This window comes from Protopterus annectens, chromosome 8.part0, assembly GCF_019279795.1.
Source record: "Protopterus annectens isolate FY-2018-M chromosome 8.part0, PAN1.0, whole genome shotgun sequence".
NCBI classification, from domain to species: Eukaryota; Metazoa; Chordata; order Ceratodontiformes; family Protopteridae; genus Protopterus; species Protopterus annectens.
In genome coordinates, this window is record NC_056741.1 from 1,945,540,527 (window position 1) to 1,945,564,161 (window position 23,635).

The window sequence follows — 23,635 nt, forward strand, 5'->3', positions numbered from 1 at the left end:
AAAATTTTTAAATACTTCCTCCACAAATCATCAGGGTGTACTTATTAGTTTCCCCTCAAGAATTTGTCAGTGCCCTGTATACATGCATGCAGCTTGACTTGACATTTTACCTCTCTAAAAGCACCCTTGAAAATTCACCAATGCCTAGTTGCACACAGGAAAACTAATCTGTAGTGACAAGCACTACCATCAGAGATACAAAGAAGACACTTCTAGCATCACTTTATATTCTGACTTCAAGAAAACAAAGGAAGCCACCAACGAACTGATAAAAGTTAGCTTTTAATATCATCTTAAAAATACCAAACTCTTCGGCTTAGAACCAAAGACTTCTTCAGACTAACAACCCAAAAGATTCATTAAAATAAAAGTTTAAAATTAGAAAACCAATCATCCCAGTTAAAATGTAAAGCCATACAAGCAGAAAAGGCTTAAAAGACTTTTCGGCAGAACCGCATAGTAATAAACATAAAATGATCAAGCTATATAATAAGCCGAGTATAATAAAACAATGTTATTAATTAAACAATAACTGAAGGGTTAAATAATGCCAGCTCTAATCCTTAAAATGCTAGAAATAACTATAGCATCACCGGTACCAGGTAACTGTAAGGCTTAAATTAAGCCTTACCTGCCAACTTAATTCTTTACACTCTAACAGAGCATCAATACCCCCAAATAATGGTGTCCCCATCACTATCTATTGCAAAAATAAACTTTTTAAAATTAAAACAGGCAATTGAGTGCCTAAATAATGCATGTGTGGGTTTCCTCTTATGCATATACTTGTTCTCTAATCCCATCTTTCAAACTATTTGTTTTTCCAATATAGAACGCATCACAGGAGCTAGCCAAAGCTAAAAAAACACCAAATGTGTTGCATTGCAACTAACCTTCCCTGGACATGGAAAGGTCCTGTTTTATTTGTAGACCACAGCATATGGCCCATCATAAATGTATTTCCACATCTGAAGTCACAGCCGTATGTTAAATTGCAGCCATTTCATATAGACTGTCCCTTGGCCTACCTTTAAAATAGCTTTAACATTCTTCCCTCTAGAAAAAAGAACAGCAAGGGTCTGCGCAAATAAATGACTGGTGCCAAAGTCATGGCCTCAAACTCCATACAAAAAAAAAAGCATAATCATCACTTTCAGTAAGAGCGATGTTCCTGCAAATTACCACATCAATGGCAATACCCCAAGTACACATTCAGTGGTGAGAGATCTGAGCACTCAGGTTGACAGCAACCTTGCCTTTGATCACCATGTTTCCACAGTGGAAAGAAGGGTATTCTATACGGCTTATCTCATAAGTAAGGGCATTGCCTCGAAAAAAAGGAGAAGTTCTCTCTGTACTCTTGACTCATTAGGTCAATAATGGAGTACAATGCCCCTTTTGGTATGTACCTTTCAATGCACCTGCAGCAATTGTAGAAACCACAAAAGTTCCTCACAAGGAAAGTTCAAGGTCTTCAGCATCTGTCCTATGAGGCGATCTCGGTCTTGCATATAAAGCAATGTTCGACCCTGCTTTATTGGAAATGCTGCACATCCATAAGTCAAATGGAACACTGATTACTCGCTCCAAGGACCTAAACCTGGCATGCGACATTAACAGAACCTGCTGGAGGGTCAGATTTGGCTCCCAGAGGTTACCACTCCTTTGGAATAGACTCCCACTTCACATCAAACAGAGCACCTCATTGGTACTCTTCAAATGCAGTCTGGATAACTGGATGGTTAACTGCTAGTTCACCCCAGGGATTCCACCTGTGTCCCTCTTGGACAGGGGCAACAGGTGCTGATCATGGTAACAAGGGTAAATTTGGCTAAGCCTGTAACAGCCCTCAGGCTATTAGCCTAATATCTTCTATGACCCTATGATCCACCCAAACACAAGCAAGGGAGAACAGGGCTGTCTGATTTAGACACATTGTCAACTCTGTTAGTGAAGCCAAGAATAATGCTGATAAGTTTTGTATTTTTTAAGAATATCCTCAAGTCAGACAGTCCAAGAAATTAGGGAGTCGCCAACCGGATTACAACAATGGCACAAGGAGTGGTTCGAAACCCAAACACAGAAAAACTTACTTCAACCCCCGAGGCAGGGGCAGATTCAGATGTTGACTTTAAATGACTGTAAATGTGGATGCGACTCATTACTGGACAATACTATGGACACTTTTAAAGTTTTTAACCTTTCTAATACTGCTGTAGCTTAATCAAGTATGTCCATTTTGAAAAAAGGATTTACATTTATCCCTAGTTACAATGTGGACATTGTTAAAGCGATTTTTCAATTAAAAGCTTTTCACCACAAACCGCAACTTAAAAATGTTTTTTGCTGATAAAAACAGCAAGTGTAGCATCAATGTTAATTCTGTTGGGCTTTGTAGAGTTTGTTCACCCCCCCCACCCCTAACACTACGGTTTCCATTTTTGAAAAGATCTGTGAAAGACAATTCAGATAAGTGTATAACAAGAATAAGAAATCAAAAGTTAGTTCTAATAATTTAATTTCAGAGGAAAGGAAACTTCTTTTTGAATTGTCTACTGACATAAGTACTCATATCATGAAACCGGATAAGGGTGGGGGGGGTGTAATAATGGACAGTATAGATTATTCTTCCAAGACGTTCCAGCTTCTATCAAATGAAAATACATACCAGAGAGTGACTTTAAATAAAATCAATATTGCCTATGCTAAGATAGATTTCTTTTTGCTGGATATGGTTATGCAAGACAAAACTGATCATGAGGCTTGGGAATTCTTGAATGTTGGCAAACCCAAAGTGGCGGCCATCTTCCATATTCACAAACACATCCATGACCCTCCATTAAGACCTATAGCTTCAGCCAGGAGCTCAAACTGAACCCCTGGCTAAATTTGTAGATTTCCAAATCTAAGTGATTGCTAGATTCTGAGAGATGCATTGTAAGAGATTCATGGCATCTGTTGGAAATGTGTGTTGCGATAATCTTATGTTTATTACAGGGGATGCAAGTCGAGCTGTTCACTGTAATCCCACATGAAACTGATTTAGAGTTGTTTGCCTCCTATTTACATGACTAAACATCCATGTCATCTCACGATATGCAAGTGGTTACTGCACTTTTGGACATGATTTCCTTTATTTTGAAGGGGAATTTTTCCATCAGATCTCAGGTGTTGCCTGGGCTCTGCATGCGCCCCAATACATACTAATATCATGCTTGCCATATGGGAGAAGGCCAACATCTTCACCCCTGTGTTTTTGTCACTAACACACAGCTATTTTAGATACCTGGACAGTGTACTGATTTTATGGAATGGTTTAGAGCAATGGTTGGATTTTTTTTTTTTTTTTGATTTACGGCAAAATTCCACCAACTTTTTGAAATAAACCTTTTATACCAACAAGAACTATATTAAATATCTGGATATTTCCCTTGGCAAAAATAAGGGCTGTTCTACTTCAACCATCTACAGAAAAGAAACTAAGTTGTCACCCACTTTTCTAATAGAAGTCAGTGGTTAAGGGACAGATAGTTAGGCTTTCTCGCCTAATTTCTGATGACCAATTGTAAATCTGAGTTACATTTTTTGGATTTGTTTATTCCTCGACAGAGGGTATCCTATTGACTTTTTAAGGGCAATAGCAGCTGAGGTAGTAGAACATCGGGATGGTCAGTTTGCACCTATCCTTAATGGGTTTTCTGTTAGCAGGATGTCCCATTCGGAGGTTGTTTCTAAAAGAACTGAAGACAATGTTTAATTTATTATTCCCTTCAGTAACACTACACACGAGTACATTAATACTATTCTAAGATATTGGAATGTTGCATTTAGTGAGGATATGAAAGTATTTTGATAGATCTCCTGTCATCACTTTTAATAGAGAGAAGAATGTTAAGGCTATTTTAGAGGTAGGCCAGGGGAAAATCTTCTGGAGTCACAGCTGCATGTTAAAATGCGTCTGGTGCAAAATGTGTAAATACATTCATGATGGGCCATATGCCATGGTCCACAAATACAAGAGGACCATTCTATGTCCTGGGAAGGTTAACACATTTGGTGTATTTAGCTTTGTGTAGCTCATGTGATACATTTTATGTCGGAAAAACAAAGACTGAAATACACGATTAGGGAACATGTATATGAAATCAATAAGAGGAAACTCACAAATGCATTATTTAGGCACACAATTGCCTGTTCCACTTTTTTGCAACAGATAGAGTGTTAGCAGCACAAATGTGTGGGGATACTGATGCACTGTTAGAGTGTAAATAATTAAGTTAGCAGGTAAGGTTTAATGCCTTACTGTTACCAGGTATCAATAATGCTATATCTATTTCTAGCATTTTAAAGGATTACAGCTGCATTATTTAACCCCCTCAGTTACTGTGTTTATTAAATCACATTGTTTTGTTTTACTCAGTTTGATTATTTATCTTGATCATTTTATGTTACTTATTACTATGCAGTTCTGCCAAAAGTCTTTTTTAAAAGTCTTTTCAAGTTGCATGGCTTTAAATTTTAACTGGGATAATTGTTTGACTGCTGTGATGGTTTCTTCTAATTTTTAGATGTATTAGAATGTATTAGACGCCTTTGGGTTGTCACTCTGAAGAAGTCTTTGGTTCCAAGACAAAAGCGCTCAGTATTTTTAAGCCAATATTAAAAGCTAACGTGCAACTGTTCACTGGTGGCTTCCTTTGTACAAAGACATTTTCACCTCAACCATCTAATCATTAAAGGGCCTGTTGCCATGGATATGAACTGTCTTGCTACCTCTGTTACCAGCTTTGTGGATTTTGGCATCCTAAAACAATGTAGAAATTGCCTCATGTTTACTAGCAACCAGTTAATTCTCAAACAAATTGATAAGGTAAATGTATTTTCACAGTATCACTGAAGGCAAAGCTCTCGCATAAAAGCACTCCTAATGTCAATCAAGTTGTCAGTAGTACACACACACTGCGCAAAGCTGATCTTTCAAAGCGGATACAGACCCGTATATGCAGACACATTTAAATGTAATCTTCCTAAACTTCAAAGACCTCCTTGCTGAAGTACATGTTAACAAATATCCTCAACAGCCCCGAAAGCACTCTTTCAAAACACCACCCACATCAACACAGCCACATTGCGTGGACCCTCTACTTCTAAGCCAATAAGGCAAGCCACCACATAATCCAACATTCATGTCACTGGAGATTCCACTGCGAAACACACTGATGTCCTTCTCACCAGAGTGATGAGAAAGTCATGGTCAATTGCTTATCACAGTCCAGGACCTGGCACATTACACACACTCTAAGGTCATCGCATCACAAGTACCAGTTTGACTCAAAGTCCATGCGAGTATAAATGACCTGAGACACAACATCCATAGACTATATGAAGAAAGACATCATGGACCTCTCTGAATATGTGCCCCAGGCTGTACGAGCCTAACACTGAGCAGCATGTTACTTTCTCCAAGAATTATGCCACAATACAAGCAGATGATGGACTAATAATTACCTTAGTTTCTGTTGTCATTCTAAGGTGATGCAATATTTAATTTTATTTATTTTTGACATTTGTTTACCAGTGTCTGACTGGGTCTACAGAACCCATTTTCAGCAGATGCCAGAGGAGAAAAGCTACGCATACAGTACAATACAAATATAGTATAATTTAATACAATACGAATTACATTAAAAATACTATACAAAAATAAGTTGAAAGAACAAACTATGTTACAAGATGTTGCAATATATTACTACACATCTAGATGGTTCTATAGAGTTAAAACATTATAGACAATAATAATCACCCTCACCATACATGATGTAGCTAGTGTCTAAAAAATAGTACGTAGGTAGTGCAGTGTGTGACACTGACCGTTATACTACATGAAAAATAGAATGTTAGTTTCAGTTAGGAAAATAGCAGCCAGAAAGTTAATGATGCAGCTAGACAGCGAGAGAGTGTGAGTTAAGGAGAATAGAAGCAATACAGCCCGAGCAGTAGCTTAAGGATACGGTACAGAAACAAAGGAGGAGTTAGAAGAGCCTTAGGTTCTTGCAGTCTGTGAGGGATTGAAATGTGACAGAAGAAGATGATGAGGCTACTGTGGAAGAAGAGGAAGACATGAGCATTAGGCATGCTTTATGTAGGAGCAGAGCCATGTACTTTTGAGATGATTTTTTAAAGAGGCTTAGGAATGGGTTAGGCCAAGCATAGACCTGCTAGCTAGAGGTAGTGAATTCTAAAGTAAAGTAAAGTAAAGTAAAGTAAAGTAAAGTAGAGAGAGAGAGAGAGAGAGAGAAAGAAAGAAAGAAAGAAAGAAAGAAAGAAAGAGAGAGAGACAGTATGAATACAGAGAGTGACCTAGTTTTCTTGTGGGTTTTGAGATAGTTATGAGATTTTTGTCTTCCGATCGTAGGGATCAATTTGGTGTGTAAGGTGTGACTGGATTGGCTACTGCAGGGCAGGCAGTAGGTAAGGTTGTGCAAGGTGGAAGGCTGAATAAAGGCAAGCTGGTTTGGGAGTTCAAGCCAGTTTAATTCTAGGAGTGGTTTACAGGTGTGTGTGTGTGATTTAGAGTTTGTGGCAAATTTTGCAACTTTGTTGTAGCTCTGTTCCATCTTGCTTAGGGTAGAAGTCTAAGTTAGTTAGGATAGGGGCAACATAAAGAAGGGAGGGAAGTAAAAATGTTTTTGCAGGGTAGATTTGGTTGCTGCAGTAAAGAAATTTTTCTATACAAGAGTCCCAGGTTTTGACGAGTTTTCTTTTGTATATGGGGGTCAAATGAAAGTTTGTCAATAATAACGCCTAGAGGTTTGGTTTCCTGCACTATTTCTATGACAGTGTTGTCAGATGCAAGGATGTTGAAATGATCAGTGACAGTGGAGGTGTTGGATTAAGAAAGAGTTGGGGATTTCTTAGCCAGGATTTGACTGCAGTAAAGGACTGCTGAGTTTTTGAAAGTAGTTCAGGTAGTGCTTGAGCAGTACAGATTATGGTGGAATCATCAGTGTATTGAATGAGGGTCCTAGGGTGACAGGCAGTGTGAAGGTTGTTTGTGAAAATGTTAAAAAGAGTAGGGGTCCTAGGATGGAGCCTTGAGGGACTCCAGTAGGATTGTGGAGAAAGGGAGAGTTCACTAGTCCATTTCACTGCTTGTTTACGATCCTTGAGATAGCTCAAACCATTTTACTGTGTTATGTGAGAAGCCTAAGTTAAACAGTAAGGGTTGAGACACCGTGTCAAAGTCCTTGAAGACATCAAGGAATACTGAGCCTGTATAGCATCCTGCACATCTGACCCAGTTCACAGTGTCTGTAAAAGATAATAGGGCTGTAGCTATGCTGTGGCTAGGTCAGAAAGCATGTTCGGTTTTGGTTAAAAGGTTGTTTTGCAATAGATAATGCATTATCTGCTGATAGATACCTCTCTCGAGAATTTTAGATATGGGTGACAAGATGGATATAGGATGGATCAAAAGAGTTGTCTCCTTTATGGATGGGAGCGATGTTAGATTGTCTGAATCAGAAGTACCTGCCATATAAAAACAAAGACCTACTTATAAGGATACTGATTGGGTAGGTGACTGAATTAGCAGCCAGTTTGAGGTAGTGTGGTGGAAGATTGTCAGCTGTGGTAAAGCAGGCTTTTAGGTTTTTGTAGCAGTTTCTTAATGGTGTCAGTGAGTATGGGCAGAAATGAGAATGGGGTTTGTATGGCGTTTTGTTGTGTAGGGTGGTTAATAATGACAGTGTTAGTAGTAGCCGATGGTCTTGGGGTTGGCGTCTGAATAAGTTAAAGGGTGGAGGGTCCAGCATTAGGGGTGTTAGCAGGTCTGAAATTGATTTTATGAAGTGTTTGTTAAATTTTTCAGCTATATGTGATGGAGGGGTATTAGGTGATAGGATATGCTCCCCACTTCTTCCAGGGTTAAATAGAAAAGACAGTGCGCCAACATTTACTGGGGTTGATTATGCTGGAGTGAAGCTGGGAATAATACGACTTATCTCTGTTGATTAGTTTTGTCACTTTGCTCCACAGTGTTTAGAAATTAACATGATTTTGTTCATTTTTGTTTTGGGAGCTAGTGTATTAAGTATGTGAAGGAAGGTGATATTAAAGTATAGTACAGCATCAAGGGATAGTTGTTTAAGAGGTGTCCGGTCTATTTCATAGGTTGGTACTGGGCTATCTGCCCGAAGGCATATATTAGCCCAGCCACGTTGTGCGGTATTCACCGCCCCTTTAGTAGTTCCCTAGACCCTTGTACTAGCAGCTAGTACCTTGGCCCCTATCTAGTAGTGCTGTTGGTGTGAACTTTGTTACCCATCCACTCAAGGTTCCTCTTGAAGAGTGATAGGGAGGGGCTCTGTCTTATGTAGATCGGGACCCTGTTCCATAGTAAGGGAAGTCTCTGCGAAGGGAATCTATCCCTACAGCATGTTCTATTCATTGTTGTGTTGAGGTTTATATCCCTAGAGCGTGTAGCTCGAGTAAATTTGGTTTTGCTAAGATGGAGCATGTTCAACAATTCTGGGTTGGACATGGCTCTGTACGTTAGACAGAGATCGCCTCTGAGAAAGCGGTATGCAACAGAGAACAGTCTTAGCTTTTTCAGTCATGCTGCACAGGGCAACTGTTTGAGGCCAGTAATCCTCTTGGTTAGGTACCTTTGTGGTCTCTCCAGCTGCTGGAGATGTCTAGCCAGGTACATTCCAATTGGTGCATTGTACTTAATAATGGGTCTGATGAGGGAAGATTAGTGGGTCACCATTACATCCTTAGATTTTGATGCAAACCCTTTCCGTGATCAGATGGGTCACATAGAAGGATTTTCTAACCACTTTGGCAACATGGTTATCAAAGGAAAGCTGACTATCTACTTGGGTCCCTAGATCCCTTATTTCTTCTTCAGATTTCAGGGGATTACCTCCTATGTTGTAGTTTGCGGTTACTCTTGTTTTTTCCAAAGGGGATTACTACTCATTTTTTTGCATTTAGCTTGAGACCATGGCTTTGACACCATGCAGTCGTCTCATTTAGGCCCTTCTGGAGGATCTCCATGTCGGCCGGAGACGCTATTATAGCACCCAGTTTGCAGTCGTCTGCAAACTTAGTCAGCCACAGCCCTTCTGTGCTTGCCTGTACTTCTGAGAAGTATATGCCAAACAGGAGGGGCCCCAATTCAGAGCCCTGAGGCACACCACTTGTTACTGGTCTGGATTCGGATATAGATCCCGCTACTCTTACTTTATGGGATCTGTCTGAGAGCCAGTTTGCGATCGATCTTGTGACGTAAGGGTTTATGCCCAGGCTGGTGAGCTTATCAATAATAACCTGAATGGGGAATGGTGTCAAATGCTTAAGCAAGGCCAAGGTAAGCCGTGTGTACCTCCTTTCCCTTATCTATAGCCTGAGTAACTGTCTCAAAGAAATCCACCAGGTCCAGGAGACATCGGCCCTTGACGAAGCTTAACTGTGTGGGGTCCAGCGACTGGAGATTCCCAATCTCACCATTTATGAGTTCCATAATGATTCGCTCCATAGCCTTACAGATCAGACTGGTCAGGCTTATTGGTCGGTAGTTCCCAGGGTCAGTTGTGGCCCCACCCTTGTGTAGCGGGACCACCATTGCCGTGCGCCATTCTATGGGCACATATCCTGTGGAGAGGCTGAGACTGAACAGGGTATTAAGATGCGGGGTTAATTCCTTTTGGAGCTCGCGTATGACACAGCCTGGGACACCATCTGGTCCCATGGAGGCAGTGTTTTTAGCTTTAGATAGAGCCTTGTTAACCAACGTATCAGTAATAATTGGACTTGCACAATGCCCTAGAATGGTAATAGACCCTGTAGGTGGTGGAGGGGGGGGAGAAATTTGCACTGAACCTGTCAGCCAAGATGTGGTCAGTGTATTTTGTTCCATTTTGTACTAGCTCAGAACAGACCCGAGCGTTGCCATTTAGGTTTTTGACGTAGCCATAGAAGGCCTTATGGTTATCCTTGGCATCCTTGGCAACTTTCTTTTCAAAATTAGCTTTAGTTGACTTGATGAGGGCCCTCAATTTCTTACTAATGCTGATCAGGGATGATTTTTCTACTTGAGATTTGGCCTTTTTTTGTATAAGTCTCCTCCTTTTATTGTAAAGTTTGCATATGGTCGGGGTCCACCAGACTGGTTTCTTCTTGCTTGAGGAAGGAGTCTTGGTTTTATTTGGGATAGCACGGTCCATGCAATCCTGAAGATGCATATAGAGTGCCTTTGTGTAGGATTCCGCATCCTGGATATCATTATCCTTCTGCAAGGGAATAGTGAAGCTTTCCACTTCGGATGCAAGTAGTTTGAAGTTTGCTTTGGAAAGGTTTTTGACTATGGTTTCTTTGATTGGGGGAGGTGGAGGAGTGAGGATGTCCAGGGTTATCAGTTTGTGGTCGTATCTGACCAAGGAGGGGGTGATAACGGGTGTGGTACAATGGGCGCCCATATTTGTGATGATTAAATCCAATATGTTGTCCCCTCTAGTGGGGGAACATACTAGCTGTTCAAGGGCATTTGAATTTATAAATTCTATGAATCGCTGAGCATAGGAGTTGGAACATTGGTATTTCGCCCAGACTATACCGGGGTAGTTGAAATCACCCAAGATTATGGTGTTGGGTAGGACCTTTATATTTTCCAATGTCTCAAGGAATGCAGAGTGAGCATCTTGGGACATGGTGGGCAATCTATAACCAGCTACGACTTGAAATGTGGTTTTGCCTGCTGATAGTTGCGCATGGATGATCTCTGGGGCATCATGCTGCACTACTAACCTGGAGATATGGGTATCCTTGATGAATATGGATACACCTCCGCCCTTTGTACTATGATCCGGTAACTGAGGCCGGAAGGTATGATATGAATTGTAACCTGGCAGTGCTGGGGTGCTCTCTTGAGCCTTGAACCAGGTTTCAGTCAATGCACAAACATAGATTTTCTCCATGCTGAGGAGAGCCTAGAGTGTGTGCATTTTGAGGTCGAGACTTCTGGCGTTGAGTAGCATTACCCTTAGTTTTTGGTTACCTGTGCTGGTTACGGTGGTTGGTTTGTCCTTTGAGCCTTGCCTAAAAAAGGCACTATGGGGACGGCAAGAGCCTTGGCCAGTATTCGAAAACCTAGGGGTGACAGGTGCAACCCATCTCTGGCAAAACAGCGAGGCTTGTCTATCATGTCATCCCAGGCAGACAGACACTGGATCCCCTTAGAATGACACCAGAAGCTTAGCCAATTGTTGAAATTGATCATTTTGTCTTTGTATTGTGGTATCATTCTAGGTGAAGGTAGTATGCTACTCATGGTCAGGGTCATACCAGCTTGGGCTACAAGATCAGAGAGCTCCTCGATGTCTCTTTTCATGTAGTCCAGGGAGGTACATCTTAGATCATTCACACCAACATGTACAATGACAGCGTCATACTTGTACTTGTTCTGGATTGACCTAAGTGCCTGTGTTATGTGGAGGATCCGAGCACCCGACAGGCAGCTGACAGTAACCTTCTCCAACCTGGTGAGTGGAACATCCGTGTGCCTTACTATAGAGTCTCCTATTACTAGCATGTTAGGTATGGTGTTTTGCCTTAAGGGCTGTTGTGAGGCACACTGCTGAGGTGAATTATGTGTTTTCTGGCTTGTGTTTGGGGGTGCAGGTTGCTTGCTTGTCTGCTTTGGAGGGCACTGTTTCTTTTTCAGATTGGTACTTAGTGCCTCCGAATATGTTTTTGTGTATTTATGCGTATGTTTTGCCGGTGCTTGTTTTGTAGATTCATGTGTGACAGGTGGTGTGATGAAAGTGTGTCCCTTATCCTCTTGACTGTCTGTTACAGTCATGGGTTGAGAGCGCTTAGCCTCCAGTATGGCTGTGTATTTGCATCTTTCACAAGTGTTTGTGTCTAGAGGTAAGAGGAGAGGGTTGTCTGTACACATGAGGCAGTTGTGACACTGCCTCAGGATGCCCAATTCCACCAGATGAACTGGACAGTACACCTGAAGCTGACCTATGGACATGCTTTGAAGAGTAAATTGAACATAAGTCCTGCAGACGATCGAAGGTCTTATGCTATATTATAATAGTGCTGTCTAGGAAATTTGGAGAATAATAGTGCTGTCTAGGAGATTAGGACAAGTGCTGATTTCTGTTTTGCAAGTGCTGCAATAAGAGCAGCTGATCTGAAGCACTTGAGTTGAGGCTTGCCTAGTTCTAAGGGAAAATTTACAGTGCAGACTTTGTGGGGCTGGGAATAGTATACCCCAGCTAACCGACACTGCTCTGTGCGCAAGACCACGCAAAGACAGAGTTGCAGGGTTTTTCCTCTAGATAAGTGAGGAGAGTACAAGAGCCGTTTTTCTCTAAGCAAGTGAGAAAAGTAAGTACAAAAACTGTTTTCCTCTAGGTAATGAGGAAGATAAGAGTGCTATAGTAATTAGTAGCTTATTTAGTGCTTACAAGTTCTGAACAAGTGCTGAGCATGAACAAGCAAATTTACGTGCTAAAACTAACAATCTGTATCTGCACTAGATGAGTTACAGGACAGAAACAAGTGCAAATACAGGCTTTCAAATCAGAAAGTTGAGAGAGATGGAAGAGACCGCCCAAACGGCCAACAACCACAAACTCTGGGCCAGAACCACTACTTATGTGGCAGACAGGCTACCCAGTGCCCACCACTCCCACCAATAAGCCAGAAGGCTTCCCTCCAACACAGAAAGGCTTGGAGGACTCAGAAGCTTACATACAGTCCTGGACACAGCAAATCTGCATCTGGAACACTAGTTACAGGAAAGGTAGGAAACAGGCTTACAGTTTTTTTTTTTTTTTTTAGAAAAGTAGCAAAAACAGTAGTAAAAAACAATTCACATGCAGTGCAAGCTAGCACACTTGAGTATGCAGCAATATTAGACCAAACAGTTTAAAAATGCAATTAAATTAAAAAGGACTAAAAGCAAGTGCAGAAAGAGTTTATTAGGTAAAATGTGGTAAAGAGATGGGACGGGGGAGTGTCCCAGATCAAATATACAGTGGGGCGGGCAACTGCAAAAGCCACCAAATTTAAACTACAAACCAAAAATAGGGAGGGTAGGTGGGACAAAACAGTTTCAACAGAGATCAAAAACTAACAGTACAAAACTTTAAAACCAAAAAAATATTCTCAGCTCTGTATATTTGCCGATCAGTCTCTCAGAACAGTGAGACAACAGTTTCAACACAGATCTAAGCAACAATTAAACTCTATAACCAAAAAATATATACTCAGCTCTGTATAATTGCAGATAATATGTAAGGCAGTCTCTCAGAACGCGTAGGAGATTGTTGAATTTATGCTGACAAAAATTAGCTGAATTCTTAACTGATTTTATAGTGTGCACTGTTAGGTGTTGGGAGTTTGTTCTAAGGGAATAAGATGGCAGATGACTGCTAAGTTAAGGGAACAAAATAGTGTACAGGAAGAGGGGTAACTGGCAGGGTGGGATACTAGGATCCAGTCTAGGGAGGAATGGCAGGTAAGATCTTTGTTGAATCTTGTTAAGAGTATTGATAAGCTGAGAAAAATACTATTTGTGGGCGAGTTGGAAGCTATGGTTTGCCAATCTATATTTATGTCTCCTAATATTACTGTTTCGAGGTTTATTGTTTGGGATGTCCAGGATAAAATATTTTCCAACACTGGTACATTGTTACCTGGTGGGATATACAATACTAGTCTGCATTTTTTTTTCTGATATAGTGAGGTTTAAAAAAAAAAAAAAAAAGAAAAAAAAGACAGAGAGATTAGTACCTCAGCATTGGAAAAGATGGGCATATTACTTGTGTAGGGTGTAATGTTGAGTGTAGAGGCATACAGAAGTGCTATCCCTCCCCCTTTTTTACATCCATCTCTTCTGGTTATTGCAAAGTTTGGAGGTATTATTTCTGAGTCTTTTATACTGTTAATATTTATCAGCATAGAAGGAAATGGTCAACACACCATGATGCCTGGCCATAGTCTTCAATTTTCCCCTCTAGACATTCAAATATTGGTTAAAAACACTGTCCTCCCCCATAGTGCCTTTATTAGGCAATCCCAAACTGAATGTATTTCCAGCATAGCAAATCAAAGTGTTTTACCATTTAATGCTAGAAGTCTGAATAAGAAACTCCACTCCCTACAAGCTCTGTTCATCCTAAACAATGCCGATGTCTGTGCAGTCACAGAGACATGGTTTAAAGCACTGTCAGCGGAGAAACCTCCAGGAGTGGTGATCCATCTTCATGTGGTAGTACGTTTCCTGGTGGTCTATAGAGCACATCCAGTTGTCCCCCTCCCTAGGAAGGGAAGAATGGACTGTACCGTGACCATCCGGAATTTTTGAGGTTTGATAAATTTGTTCAATAGGCCGAGATCCAGGATTGGTCTCCAGTCCCCTGTCTTTTTTGGCACTAAAAAGAACCTAGAGTAAAACCCGGATCCTGTCTGGTCTGGTGGGACTGGTTGGATGACTCTTAGCAGCTTTTCTATTTCTACGGCTGCTAATTCCCTCCAATTGGGTGGTACATCGGGGATTCATTTGACTGGTCTGGGAATTAAATCAAATGGTATTTGGTAGCCTCTGGATATTATTCTCTGCACCCAAACATCGGTAGTAATAAGATGCCAGGCTGGTAGATGCAGAGCAAACGATCCCTGACTGCTTACAGAGGAAAGCAATCGGGCCGCTACACAGGAGCACTGGTAGGGCCTGCTGGAGAAAGAATCTCTAGCGCCCTGGTTACGTGGACCCCCTATACCCCAAAAGGGGCATCTTCCACACAAGTTGCCCCCTCTGCCCCGGGGGGGGGGGGTGTTCACCACGAGCGCCATGGAAAGATCCTTGGGATTTCTTGAACCACATTTTTCCTCCCTTCTGGTTCCTGAAGTAGGACCTCTGGGGGTTGGAAAAGCATATGCCCACAGCAGACAAGGTCTTTCAGTCTCACTACGTGTAAGTGTGTCTTGTACTTTGGCTCCAAAAAGTGCAGATTCGTCAACAGGTGCTTTGACGAAGGAAGATTTAAAGGGGTCTGCAGAGTCACACAATCACATCCAAGCATTATGTCTCATAATAATGCCTGATGCGGCAGCTCAAGCTACCCCCTCGGTGGTGTGAGATATCAAACGCATCAGGGAGTTTGAGATGGTAGCTAGCTGCAAGGCGACAGTATCCCGCACCTCATCAGGCAGTAACCCCATAAAAGAGGAAGACATCTCGGAAATTAGGTCTCTGAAGGCGAGTAAAGTGTGCCAGATAGTTTGAATGGCGAAGGTCACTGAAGCATAGGTCCACTTCCCTAGTCTGTCCATGGTTCGGGACTCCCTGTTTGGAGGCTGGACAGTGGAACTATCTTCTGCCAGTTCCCTCTTGGTGGCCGCCACAACGACCACAGAATCAACAGTCAACTGCTTGGACCAGTGGGGCTGATCTTCAGGTGTAGATAAAATTGGCTGGCCTCTGGGGGACAGGTTCTACATTGTCCGGGGCCTTCCAAGCACGCTGCACAATGAGTTTAACAAGATCATCTGCCGGTGGGGTCAACCAGGAAGTAGATGGCCAGGCATGGAAGGCCTGCAAGAACACCAATTCCTCAGAAGGGTTAGAGGACTTCCAGTTGCTTGAGGATTTTGAGAATGTCTCCGAATTAGACGTCTGGGGGAGACTGTGGGGACGCTTCCCCCTCAGTGCCTTCGGTGATAGATTCCTCCGCGGAATCTAGGTGCTTCCTCTTGCACCATTTCTTCCGGGGTGGTACCCCAGTGGGATCTTCTCAGAAGGACTCTGGAGAAGGGGTTCCCTTCAAAGGGGGGTTATTGCGACTCCCATGCCCAGGATTCCAAAACAGAGGGTTGTGAGAGGTGCATGCTGGGGGGGGGGTTCTGATACTGATGTCACTGGTGCTGACTGAGAACCTTCGAAGTGAAGGAACCTCTCCATCACCTGGACAGCAGGCCCGCCCAAGGAGGGATGGGAGCCAATTGGGAAGGACAACCTCACAACCAGGGTCACACCCCACCCTGAGGAGCCCACCTCCAGGTGAGAAGCTCAGAGAGAACTGGAAGCAGTGGGAACCGTGGATATAAGATGGCGCCAGGCTAGGAAACAAGGTATGGACGGTCCAAGCACTGATCCAAAAGAGCATTGGCTCCATCGGAGTCGGTGCCGATGGGAGAAAAACTGATGTCAGAACAGAGACAGTATGCACTGGAGTGGACATCGGTATCTGGGTAGAGGCCGGAGGATAAACAGGGGAAGATGTACTAAAAGATTCCGAGCCAAGAGGGACGGAAGGTCTAGCTGGAATGGGCAATTACCCTAGCTGCCAGAAGCTGGTCCACAACCCGCACTAGATCTAATTCAGAAAAACTCTTAGTGGATCTAAAGGAGGCTGCTGAAGGATAATCAGGCATTTCTAGAAAGGGGCTAAACCTCTGCCCCAAAAAAAGGATCATAAGTTGGAGAGTATCTTGTCCTTGGCAGATATTCGAGTTTTGGAGCCGAAGAAACTGTCGGCACCATGGCTGGGGATGGTGCCAAAGCAGGTACAGTCAGAGCCAATGTCAGATCCAAGGATGGCACCGAAGTCAGTGGTGCCGAGGCTGGAACCGAAAAAGGGGTAAATATCATGGACGGCACTGAGGGAGAAGATACAGAGCCTGGTGCCGAAGAGGTCCGAACTGAGGGCACCGAAGAACAGAGCAGACTAGGTTCCATAACTTGACAGAGATGCAGAACCAAGTGACCCAGTTTCCCCTTATGTTTGTTTGGTCTTTGGAGGGGGCGAGACCTCCGACCCAGATAGAGCCTTCGAAAAAGGTGTCTTGATTAAACCTTTCAAAATAAGTTTATTTTTACGTTCTGCTAGTGTACGATTACTAAAACTAGCACAAATGTCACAGTCAGCTTTAATATGATCCACGCCCAAACAGTGCACATAACAAGCATGTGTATCCGAGTTGGGCATCTTGCGGTCACACACTGTTTAAACTCCAACTTAGCTTTGTCTGACATAGTAAGGCAACAAGGCTATCCTATAGAAAAAAGCAAAGCAAGGGAGAAAAGGTATGAGAATACCAACGATAGTATTTAAAAAATACCACAAGTGGTAAGGAAGAGCCTGTCAAAGGCAGGAGAGAGGGACAGTAATGGTAGAAATTAAACTACCAAGGTAAAGGGTAGGGAACAGAATTAGGTTATAGGAGAACAGTGAGAAAAGGCTAGCTTGACTAAAAAATAAACAATTTTGAAGAGAAACTGTCTTAATTTTCTACTTGGGGTTTGAGAGAGATGGCTAGCACGTCTGACTAGGAATGCGGCAAACAATCTGGAGTAACTAGGAGAGGGGCATTATGGGTAGGTCTTTGCTGAGAGTTTTTGGCTGGCACGAGCTTGGAAACGGCAGTATCTGTTCCGAGGTCCTAATAGTAATTAATGAACAAAGATTTACAACATCAAATCAATCCTTACTTCAGAACCAACGACTATAATATAAATACAAAAATCCAGCAAATTTAATAGCAGGAATTCCTCACTTCAGTTTTTCACAGTAGTCAATTTTCAACTCATGCAAAAACAGAACTTAATCTACATGTACAGCAGTTATCTCCAGCAGTCACATGACTCAAAAAATATTTTGGATGCTAATTTTAACATTTATAAACAATTTTGAACAACATGTAAAGACTCAAGTATGCACTTACAACTACACCAATACTAAAAACATTGCCTTTAAAAAGCAGCACTTAAGCAGAAAGCCTTTTTGTAGACAAGGCCCCACAACACTCCTGCAGCCATTACAAGGTTAGCTATCAAAGGTCCTACTGCAACCAATTCATTAAGCTCTACAATTAGGTACATTTTGCTTTGCTACTCAACTGTCATGCTCAGTTTACTTTGCTCACCAGTTATTACAAACAGAACTTTAGTGCATCTAATATAGATTTTTTAAGAAACATCTCTCAGTGATAACAGCACTTTTTATGATGCAAAGGGATGTTGGGGACATGGTGAAAAAGCAAATGCTGCCTTCATTTTCCCCATTTGTGCAAGTATGTTATTGTACAACTCAAAAAAGGAAAAAAAAAAGTGTTATCAACAAACTGTTGAACAAAGCAGCCTGGTGGCTTCATCACACATGCTACATCAATACTCCTACTCTACAAACACAATGTACATATAATATCAAATGTGCATACACACAACTTGTATAAAGAACGCTGCAACTCAGAAGTGATCTAAATAACTAAAATGGATGTGTAAAATGTGTTCAGTACACACCTGGAAAAAAAGTCCCCACCCCCACCAAAAAGACCCAATTAAAAACATTCCATTTCTAAGGGCTAAAACAGATATAACCACACGCACACAGGCATTTAACACTCTCAACACACTGGGATCATGCCTCAGAACATCTTATGTTTTTGGTAGTATCTGTTCCACACACTACCCCAAAAATGTAACAGCTTACAAGTCAGTCTCTTGACACAGATGGATAAAACCCAGACTACAGCCAAGCAATCTGGGTTTGACTAGCGACTTGGCATCTGAGGTGCTGGTTAGGGGGAATGGGTGTGCCCATCCTGATGAAGGGAGAGCAAGCACACTTTACACTTGGTCTCCAGCAAAGGTCAGGAACTCACAGGAAGGGCATTGTCTTCAGGGAGGAACAGCACTAGCTGAGTCACTGCAATAGTGAAACAATATGCCAACAAGCCCACTGCACTTCCATGTGTGTGTGTGGGGGGTGGGGTCCTAGGGTATACAGGAAAAAAAAACTCCTTGGCAACATGTTATGATACTGTCCCCAAGAGGCTCCATTTTCCTCAGAGGCCTTGAATACAAGTTGCAAAAAAGTGCTGTTGTAGACCCAGAGAAAAAAAGAGGGGAACTCTGGGTCAGCTGCAAGGGAAGTGCATAAACAAAAAAAAATCATCACACAAGAATTCCTTACATGTATATGTACATAAAAGATTATGTGCATGTGTGCATACACAATACAAATAAACATTCATTTATAGAAAAAGTGTGCATTACATGTATATTATTTTTGCATGCCTAAGTACATGTACACAAACATTAATTAGTTATGTATATGCATCCAACTATGCATACATTTGTGCATTCACTTATGTTTATAACAAACACCACAAACAATGCTTCAATGTCACATTTAGTCATTAACAAGAACTTAGAATTTAATACACAATATGATTAAATCATACTAAGACCGCTTAAGGACGTCACTTCCAAGGTCATGGAACATTGTGAATTTACAAAAATCTAGTGCTTCAAATCTTACTTTGCTAGCAAGGTGCCTACCAGACACAGTTGCTCAAACTCCTAGGATCAGACTCTGTACAAATCAGCCTTAAAAAATATATACCAGCAAACTTACCCATCTCTGCCTTTGCTGACAATCTTAACTTCAAAATAATAAATGCCACAAGCTGCAGGGATGGGGTGTGTAGCACGAACTGATGCAGCATCTTTGTGATTTTTTCCATGACCTGCAACAAACACATACAAAAACAAACAATCAAAATCTCTGTTCCCATCATGTGCTTTGGGAATAGCTTACTCATGAACTCAATGCACCATCAAACACTTCAACAGCAGCAGGCTGAGAAATCCTTTGTCATGGAGAAGCATACGAGTAAACCTGAGCAAATTAATCATGTAGATCTCTTAAAATATAATCCTGTAATACCAGTTTCGTGCTTATCCCCATACTTTACTGTTTTTTTTTTTTTTTGTCATTCTTAAAGACTGTGCATCTTTAAACCATTTGGAACCAGGCACAGACATCTCAACTCAGAACAGTGTGGTAAACTACGGACACCTCATACTCAGTCCAATACATCACACAGTTTGTGCTGCTCTGCATGTCAGTAACAGTACCAATTAAGAAGAAACTCGTGATGTCAGACAATACCCATGACCCAAAAAATAAAGAAATTCTTGCATCTCAGTTTAGCATCATTAATATCAACAATGACATGGACGCTTGGTATTCCAAATATGTCTGTTAGTCACTCAAGTTCAATATGTCACAATCTATTAATAGACGGACACCACACAAACAGAAGAAATGGGCTGGCACAACTTGACACAGCGTGACAGCCCATCACACCCGCCCCAAATTATACCCGAAAACATCGCTAAGTCTCAAACTAACAACCACCGATTCCAAACGTATGTTAAAAATGAGATAAGCAAGTTGTAAGTTTGAGGGGTGTCAACCCGCAAATGGGTCATGAATTTAAAATGTGCTACGAAAGTTAGTTTACATGCGAAGAGTCGGTGGGGGTTAAACACTGTGCTATAGAGCAGCGAGACTAGCCTGCAACACAGCCAGGGAAGCGCTAGTGGCTCTCTTTCTCTCATCCTGCTGCTGTACTGGCACCAGTCATTATCAGCCCTTGTTTCCACACAGACCATTCTGTACCTTTGTAATGCACCCGCAGATTGTTCTGTGACAGCCCGATATAATTGTATTTATCCTTTGGGCTCCAAGACCGAGGTAAAGGAGTTTCTTCCTCGTTGACTGCTGGATACAACTGCTTTAGTCTCTCGTTCAGTTCTTGTTCCTGATAATTGAGAGAGGAGTCCCCCCCGTGTAAGATCCCCGTTCCTAGTTCAGCCATCTTGGATTCACTATTGTGTCACTCTGGAGAAAAAAAAGAGAGCGAGTGCAATATCCCCGGATAACCAATGCGCTACTATCAATCCGACAATGGAACGCGAGAGTGCGAAAGGGATTTGTAGTCCCGAGAAACTCACAACAGTAAGGTTTCTACAAAACAAATGGCCCTCAGCTCCTACAAATACCACAACACTCTGTGAAAGCGGAATAAGTGAGTTTACAAATATGGCGCAGAGGGTTGTGGGATGAGTAGTGACTTATACTCCCCTTCTAATGTGAAATACGGCAGCATTTGTTGCAAAAAAAAAAACTACCAATACCGAATTAGAAATTATATATATATATATATATATATATATATATATATATATATGTGTGTGTGTGTGTATGTATGTGTATATATATATATATATATATATGCGTGTGTGTATATATGTATATATACATATATATATATATATATATATATATATGTGTGTGTGTGTGTATATATATATATACATATATATATATATATATATATATATATATGTATGTATATATATATATATAATTTCACAATATATATGCTGTGGTGTAATATTTATTGCTCAATGTATTTTTCACCATAAACTATGGAAAAGTAACGCCGTTCATTACGAAAAATATGGTACCCAATACTGAGTAAAAATAAATAAAATGGAAACTGTACTAGCAGTTCTCATTGTTTTACTATTTTATGGTATTTTTTATTTATTGTCATTTATATAGATTAATCAAATACTAGTCTGTGGCTGGTAAACAGTTAAATTCATCTGTTTGTAAGCGAGCAACATTTAGAAAGAGTAAGAAAATGTCGGAGAGTCGTGTTAAGAGTAAGAGTCCAAGCCACTCACGTAAAGTAAATAGCTACATAACCAGATTCTGGCTTTGTCCGATGCTACACGAATCAGCTAAAACAAATTATTTGATTCGTTTCAAAAATAGCAAATGACGGCATATTTTCGGTCCCCGCAAGGGTCCTAACGGAACTCTTCGTTGCCATGGTGACAACGTGTACACAATAAGTTTTTTTGTTTACATCCTCCTGTCAAAGTGGAGGTGTTACGCGGTGAACTGAGTTTGTTGCGTGTGTTGGCCTGGGGAATGTGTTAATTTTTCTTTTGTACAGTGATGACGATGCAGAAGTCGGAACGGTTACCACCTTTATCCTTCTCTTTAGGGTAAGAAGTAATCGCTTGCTACATTTATTTACAAAGGTAGTGCAAACCTATGATAGTATGGTATTATGTTGACTGTATAGACAACGGGAAAGCACTAGTGTGGCAGTGTGTGTGTTCATGTGATGATAACGCTTTTCTTACATGTCCATCTTGTTGCCTGTTTAGAAGGTCTGTTTTCTAAACAGGTACGCATAGGGCAAGTTAACCCTGTGTCTTCGTTCCAGAAAAAAGTCAGTAAGGATTCTTAGACATCTTATGTCAGTGGATCTTGCACTTCTTTACGTTTGTGCTAATATACTGTACCAAAAAGAAAAAAAGACCAATTGGGCACCAAAGGAAGGAGCCAACCAGCTCGTTAATTCCACAGCAAACTGTAATTGAACATTTTCTTTTTAGTTCGAAGTCGTGATTTTGGGCACTGTTCCTTTGGCTTTGTGATGTTAATATACTGCCCAGAACAAATGGGCAATATGTGGATTGCTTTATAAGACATTAGCTAGGAAGCTCTCAACATGCTTATTAATTTTTCCCATACTTTAAAATAACTCTTCTGATGAATTAATATGATTCAGTATTATTCAATATTATTTACCACTGATATTCGCTAACAATTCTAAGCAGTGAATATATGAGCTAAATCTATTCGGTGTGAAATAGTGTGGATGTGGAACACAGAATTTTTAAGACTCAGAAAAAGAAGTTATGTCTTACCATAACGTTCGATCTATATTGTTCATCTTCATTCATTCATTACTGATGGGTGTCGCTTCTTTCCTCGGAACCGAGTCACCCTTATACCAAGCTCTTGCCAACCAAAAACTCTCGAGCTAAGCTTTACCCATAGTGCCTTTCTCCCCAGTTACCTCAGATCGAGTTTGACCATGACAAGAAAAGCAGAGGCTATATCTGAGCAAGTTCCCTAGAGTAACATTGGACCCAGACAATCCTCCAGGAGCTTCTAGGAGGGGGAAGGAGGGTAGGACGTAATGAATGAATGAAAATGAGCAACACAGATGGAACGTTATTGTAAGACATAGCTTCTTTATCTGATGTTGTTAATCTTCATTCCTTACTGATGGGACAGAGTCCCTAGCTAACTTATATGTCTTGGGTGGACCCTATGGAAGAATATTCCTGAGCACCATCGACCTAAAGGAAGCTCTTCCCCTGGAGACCAGATCCAATTTGTAGTGAGAGATAAAGGTATGGGGAGAAGCCCATGTTGCAGCTGCACAGATATCGTCCATGGATGCCCTTGAATGAAAAGCTATTGAAGTTGCCACAGATCTGGTAGAATGTGATTTTGCCTGGTACAGGGGTTTTTGAATGTTGATACACCAGGAGTATACAATTTCTTAGCCATTTGGATAGAGTTACTTTAGAAACAGCTTTCCCCAATTTCAGGCCTGAAAAGGATACAAACAATTGGTCTGATTTGCAGATTTCCTTCGTTCTGTCAAGATAAAATCTCAATTGTTTATGTACATCTAAAAGGTAGAAGCAATATTCTCCTTTGTTCAAGAAATTAGGAAAGAAAACTGGTAAGTCAATAGACTGGTTTACTGTGAAATTTGAAACAACTTTGGGTAGGAAGGAGGGATTTGTGCAAAGTGATACTCTGTCCTTATGAAAAATTATTTAAGGATGTTTATTGCATAGGGCCTGAAGCTCGGAAATACATCTAGCTGAGGTAATGGCCATTAGGAATAAGGACAACCAGGATAAGAATTTGATATCGCAGGTAGCAGC

The 23,635-nt window shown here is 41.2% G+C and overlaps 2 protein-coding genes across 2 annotated transcripts in view; one reads left to right on the forward strand and one right to left on the reverse strand.

The window, feature by feature from the left end:
* The window catches only part of RANBP10 (RAN binding protein 10), a 1,949,085-nt gene extending 1,928,247 nt beyond the window's left edge, over positions 1 to 20,838 (reverse strand). Inside the window, exons 1-2 of the mRNA XM_044081464.1 lie at positions 20,487 to 20,838; positions 19,437 to 19,548 (exon numbers count right to left, since the gene is read on the reverse strand). Coding sequence (XP_043937399.1) covers positions 19,437 to 19,548; positions 20,487 to 20,685 — 311 coding nt within the window. The 5' untranslated portion in view covers positions 20,686 to 20,838. The remainder of the gene's footprint in view (positions 1 to 19,436; positions 19,549 to 20,486) is intronic.
* A 900-nt stretch (positions 20,839 to 21,738) lies between these two features.
* Positions 21,739 to 23,635, forward strand: part of TSNAXIP1 (translin associated factor X interacting protein 1) — a 1,644,878-nt gene continuing 1,642,981 nt past the window's right edge. Inside the window, exon 1 of the mRNA XM_044081465.1 lies at positions 21,739 to 21,886. Coding sequence (XP_043937400.1) covers positions 21,837 to 21,886 — 50 coding nt within the window. The 5' untranslated portion in view covers positions 21,739 to 21,836. The remainder of the gene's footprint in view (positions 21,887 to 23,635) is intronic.